Source organism: Acromyrmex echinatior, chromosome 9 (genome assembly GCF_024713525.1).
Source record: "Acromyrmex echinatior isolate Ae372 chromosome 9, ASM2471352v2, whole genome shotgun sequence".
Taxonomy (NCBI): domain Eukaryota; kingdom Metazoa; phylum Arthropoda; class Insecta; order Hymenoptera; family Formicidae; genus Acromyrmex; species Acromyrmex echinatior.
In genome coordinates, this window is record NC_141860.1 from 902,501 (window position 1) to 908,203 (window position 5,703).

The 5,703-nt window shown below is 53.8% G+C and overlaps 1 protein-coding gene across 1 annotated transcript in view; it reads left to right on the forward strand.

Moving 5' to 3' along the window:
• Positions 1–5,097, forward strand: part of LOC147908464 (uncharacterized) — a 5,144-nt gene extending 47 nt beyond the window's left edge. The window contains exons 1-3 of the mRNA XM_087409422.1: positions 1–3,037; positions 3,238–4,046; positions 4,242–5,097. The exon at positions 1–3,037 is cut by the window's left edge and continues 47 nt beyond it. Of these exons, the coding sequence (XP_087265548.1) occupies positions 1–3,037; positions 3,238–4,046; positions 4,242–5,097 (4,702 nt within the window). The remainder of the gene's footprint in view (positions 3,038–3,237; positions 4,047–4,241) is intronic.
• Positions 5,098–5,703: the final 606 nt, after the last annotated feature.

The window sequence follows — 5,703 nt, forward strand, 5'->3', positions numbered from 1 at the left end:
CGGTCGCATGGCCAGGTCAGTGACCAATTTGAGGAAGATGGGGACAGCCAATATCACCCTCCGCGCTGTCGAAGTCCGCTCGACGCTTCTTGACAAGATGTGGGCGGAATTCGAAAATCAACACAAGCTTATTCGAGCGCTTTATAAGGAGGCCTTCGATCTGAGTGAGTACAATACGTCTCAATTTGCCGATTCCGCCGAAAACACGTACGTGCAGCAGCACAGTCTGCTGAACGAGTACCGGACGAAACTCATGACGAAGGAATCGAGTTCAGCCTCCAAAACAGAAGGTAATGTGTCTCCCGGAAAACCATCGCTGCCTCGCCTCAAGATTAGTTCTTTCTCGGGCGCGTTCGAAGACTGGCCTACATTCCGAGACCTCTTCCAATCCATTGTCGGCAGCAATTCATCACTCTCCGCAATCGAGAAATTTCATTACCTGAAAACTTGTCTGGAGGGTCCTGCCAAGGAACTGATTCAACCATTAGCGATGACCGAAGACAACTATCCACGCGCATGGGAGCTGCTAAGCGAGCGGTGCGAAAATAAGAGAGAGTTATCTCGCTCCAATTTCTCCAAGTTTACCGCCGTGGCTAAGATGAAGAGCGAAAGTGCGGAGGAGCTCAACCGCGTCTTCAACGCCTTGACCAGGGTAGTCAACGGCCAGGAGAACATTGATAGGCCTATCAACTCTCATGGCTTCGATCTACTAACTCATCTTGCCGTCGAGCTCTTCGATCCAAGAACTCGCCTGGAGTGGGAGTCACTCTCACGCGCCTCGAGCGACATGCCCACTCTTAAAGAGCTAATGAACTTCATAAACCAAAGAGCTCTCACAGCCGCCAAACCACAATCGCTCAAGGTCTCCGACAACCCGTCGCGATCTGCCAAATCGCATCACGTCAAAAAATACACCGAATCTTCACAATGCGTCCTATGCAAGGGAAAACACAACGTGATGGTATGTGAAGAATTCAAGAAAAAATCCGCGGTCGACCGCAAGGCCGTCGCCGAAACTCACAAGCTGTGCTTTAACTGTCTCGGCTCTCATGCTTTCGCGAAGTGCCATTCGACGAAGACGTGTGCTACGTGCAAGTCTCGTCACCACTCAATGTTACACGACGCGTACGCTTCACCGAAACCTCAAGAAGTCAGCTCACTGTCGGCGGTGCGCCGCGACAACGACCACAAGGCTACCTTGCTCGCAACTGCGCGAGTTTCCGTCGCTGATCGTCACGGCAATCAGCATACCACACGCGTGCTCATCGACCAAGGTTCTGAAATTTCTTTAGTTTCCGAGGCTCTGGTTCAGCGCCTACGCCTGCCACGCTCTCGATCCGCAATCGAAGTCATCGGCATCAGCGGCAAAAGCTCCGGGCTCAGCAGGGGAAGGGTAACGCTCAAGGTGACCTCGTTAACAACAGGGACCGACTTCACCGTCGGAGCCTTTATTCTGCCACGTCTTTCGCTTTACCAAGGCCCTCAAGCAAGGACCCGAATGGAGTGGCCACACCTAAAGGGGCTCCAATTGGCTGATCCAGACTACGCAGCAAACGACCCTATTGAGCTACTTTTTGGAGCGGAAGTATGCTCAATCATTCTCCAGGATGTCCGCAAGGGAGGCCCCCAAGCGCCTATAGCTCAAAAGACACTGCTCGGCTGGATCTTATCGGGAGGTTGCGACCAAGTAACCAACTCAGCACAACGCCACTCGCTTCAGTGCACCGTAGATCACGAGCTGGCCGACCTTGTGCACCGCTTCTGGGAGCAGGAACGAGAAGCGCCTGCTCCTGTCGCACTCACGCCAAAGGAGCAGCAATGCGAAGACATCTTCGCGCTGCAGCATCAACGCACTGCCGAAGGACGATACATCGTGCGACTACCTTTCGCATCTCCGCCGACGACGATGATTGATACGAGAAGATCTGCTGAACGGCTCTTAGTCGCCATGGAGCGACGATGTGAGAGAGACGCACGATTCGGCGATCTCTACCGAGCCTTCCTGAAGGACTACGAGGACCAAGGGCACATGGAATTGGCGCCAGAACCTCCGAATTCCAGCGAAGATCGGTGCTACCTTCCGCATCACGGTGTCCTTCGAGAATCCAGCACCACGACTAAGCTCAGAGTCGTCTTCAACGGATCGCAGCGTACAAGGTCTGGTGAGTCGCTCAATACGCATCTATTAGTTGGGGCTAACTTGCTGCCACCCCTCGCGAACGTACTTCTGCGGTGGCGGTGGCATCGGTACGCGCTAGTGGCTGACATCGAAAAGATGTATCGGCAGATTCTCGTTCATCCCGAAGATCAAAGGCATCAATGCATCCTCTGGAGACACCGCGTTGATGAGCCTATACGCGAGTTCACATTAAAAACTGCCACTTACGGTCTCGCTTGCGCGCCATTTCTCGCCATTCGCACGCTGCGTCAACTCGCCGACGACGACGGACCGCGTTTCCCTCGAGGCGCGAGTGCGTTACGACACGACTGCTACGTCGACGATGTCGTGACCGGAGCGCACGATAAAGACGACGCTATCGCGCTCCAAGTCGAGCTCCGCAACCTCTGCATGGCGGGCGGGTTTTCTCTCCGAAAGTGGGCCACCAACTGTCAGGAACTTCTTCGCGACATTCCGACTGAGTTCTGCCTCACCAGAGACTCGCGGTCGTGGGAACAAGAGAATCACTCAACGCTGGGATTGCGCTGGTATCCAACTAGAGACGAATTCGCCTTCTCTGTCCCTCCTCGCACCGTCGTCGCGTTCACCAAGAGAGGTCTGCTGTCGGAGACCGCTCGACTCTTCGACCCGCTCGGATGGCTGGCTCCAGTAACCATTCGAGCTAAAATGCTGATTCAGTCGGCCTGGCTGCAGCAGCTAGAGTGGGACACACCATTGCCGTCACCATATCTGAAAAGTGGAAGCGACTCTGGGAAGAACTTCCACTGCTTGAGAAGCTCAGAGTCGGCCGCTGGCTCGGCACCGGCGACACGAGCTCTCAACTCGAATTGCACGGCTTCGCAGACGCGTCCGAAAGAGGTTACGCCGCCGTGGTGTACCTCCGCATCACAACAAACAAGCAAACAAAGACTCTATTATTGACAGCAAAAAGCAAGGTCGCGCCGATCAAACTGGTCTCGCTCCCGCGGCTCGAACTCTGCGCCGCCGTCTTGCTTTCAAGTGTACTCGTGCACGCGCGCTCCGTACTAAACCTAGCAACAACGCCAGTGATCTTGTAGTCAGACTCCAAGGTCACGCTACACTGGATTCGAGGTCACGCCTCCCGCTGGAAAACATACGTGGCTAACCGAGTATCGCAAATCCAGCAGCAACTTCCAGAGGCTCAATGGTGTCACGTCCCGGGCAAGGACAATCCCGCCGACTGCGCCTCCCGGGGACTAACACCACGCGAGCTCCTCAGCCATTCCTTGTGGTGGACGGGTCCCACCTGGTTGTGCGGGAATCCGACGCAATGGCCAAGCGTCAACCTAGAGCCCATCAAGGACGTACCGGAGCGACGGGCCACTACACTCGCGGCGGTCATCAAAAGCAACCACGAGCCGGAAGAACTCCTCAGGTTCTCGGCACTGCACCAATTACTGAAAGTGACTTCCTGGTGCTTGCGTTGGCGTCACCGCAGTCTATCAGTCGGATCCGGAGACAATGAGCTCCAAGGGTCAGCGCTTCTCCCAGCCGAACTCGACGCCGCACTCCTTCAATGGATTCGCATCGTGCAGTCACGTCACTATCAGGAGGAGATGACTGCGCTCGAAAACAAACGCGATCTTGCAAGATCCAGTCATCTTCGGACCCTCAGCCCGTACATGGACGGAGTCCTGCGAGTCGGAGGACGCCTCAAGCACGCAGCGCTGTCTTTCGACGAGCGACATCCTGTCATCGTGCCTCCAAGGTCATGGCTCACTCGCCTGCTGGTGGAAGCCTACCATCGCCGTACTCTCCACGGAGGAGTTCAGCTGACCCTGGGGTTGCTTCGCCTCCGGTTCTGGATTCCACAAGGCCGAGCGGTGGTCAAGCGATGGCTGCATCAGTGCGTGACATGCACACGGTGGAGGGCTGCCACTCCGCAACCAAAGATGGGAAACCTTCCTCCAGGAAGAGTGACGCCAGCGCGACCATTTCTTCACGTGGGCATCGACTACGCCGGGCCTATTTTCATCAGGACGAGCAAAGGGCGTGGGCACAGCGCTCACAAAGCGTTCATCGCCGTATTTGTTTGTTTTAGCTCCAAGGCTGTTCATCTCGAGGCTGTTTCAGCGTACACCACCGACGCCTTCCTGGCTGCTCTCCGTCGATTCACATCTCGCCGAGGACTGTGCTCAGACATATACTCTGATTGCGGCACCAATTTTTTGGGCGCCGACCGGCAACTTCGAGAAATGCTTCGAGCCTCCTCGGCAGAAGGACAAAAGATCGCACACGTAGCTACATCGGAGGGGATCCATTGGCATTTCAATCCTCCTTCGGCACCTCATTTTGGTGGACTCTGGGAGGCGGCCGTGAAATCGGCTAAGTATGACTTGCGCCGGACCATCGGCGAAACCAGGCTCACCTTCGAGGAAATGAGCACCCTGCTCGCACAAGTGGAGGCATGCCTGAACTCCCGGCCCATGCATGCCCTCTCAGACGACTCCGACGACCTCACGGCTCTGACACCAGGTCACCTGCTCATCGGAGCACCACTGCTGGCCATTCCGGAGCCGTCCTTGTCGGACAAGAAGGAAAATTTTCTTTCCAGGTGGCAACTTATTCAGCGAATGCGAGACCACTTCTGGCAGAGATGGTCACGCGAGTACTTACACACTCTGGCTACCAGACCGAAATGGACCAAGGACGCTTTGCCACCACGCCTTGGATCGCTATGCATCATTCGCTCCGAGCTCTCACCACCAAATAAGTGGCCTCTGGCGCGAATCACGCAGCTACATCCTGGAGACGACGGCGTAGTGCGAGTGGTCACAGTCAAAACCGCCTCATCCGAATTAACCCGTCCTTTGGTCAAATTAGTTTTATTGCCAGACGAGGCTAACGCGTTTATCTCGCACGCTAATGCATCAAATGTAAAGAAGAGCTTGAATTGATCGCGTGTATTTTCGTGAATCATTTTTTCAATGTTATCTGTCATACAACTCTCGTTTACGGTTCAAGTTCTTCCACGAATTCATTGTATCGCTTGTCTTATTTACAGTTTTTGTAATCTCAACGAGCTCGAGGTAACGTCTATACATACATCGTCACGGAGATGACGAGGCGGGCGGGAATGTTTGAGATCGGTAATTCGAAAGAAAAGCAAGAATTCTTTCAGTCGATCGACATTAATTGTCATTGAACGCATGCACAAATTGAGCTCGTGATTTCATCTCAAACATGATTTTAATCCTCGTTAAAATCATCAAATTCGTCGTTCTTTGTTCTTTTTAAAAACAATTCGTTACACGCAAACAAGTTGTCGTTACCGGCAACGGACAATCGAAGGTTCTAGAACAATTCAATTCGCGCACGCGAGCGCCGCGCTCCGACGAATACGTCACGCGCTGTCACCAATCCCACGCATGGATCTTCTGTCGCGCATGACTGTTACGTTGAACGTCGCTAGAAAAGAATCCAAAACTCCAATCAATTTTGTACACCTAATGCCACGTAATAATTACGATTGTGGCAAATTTTTATTGGATTTTTCCCAAAAG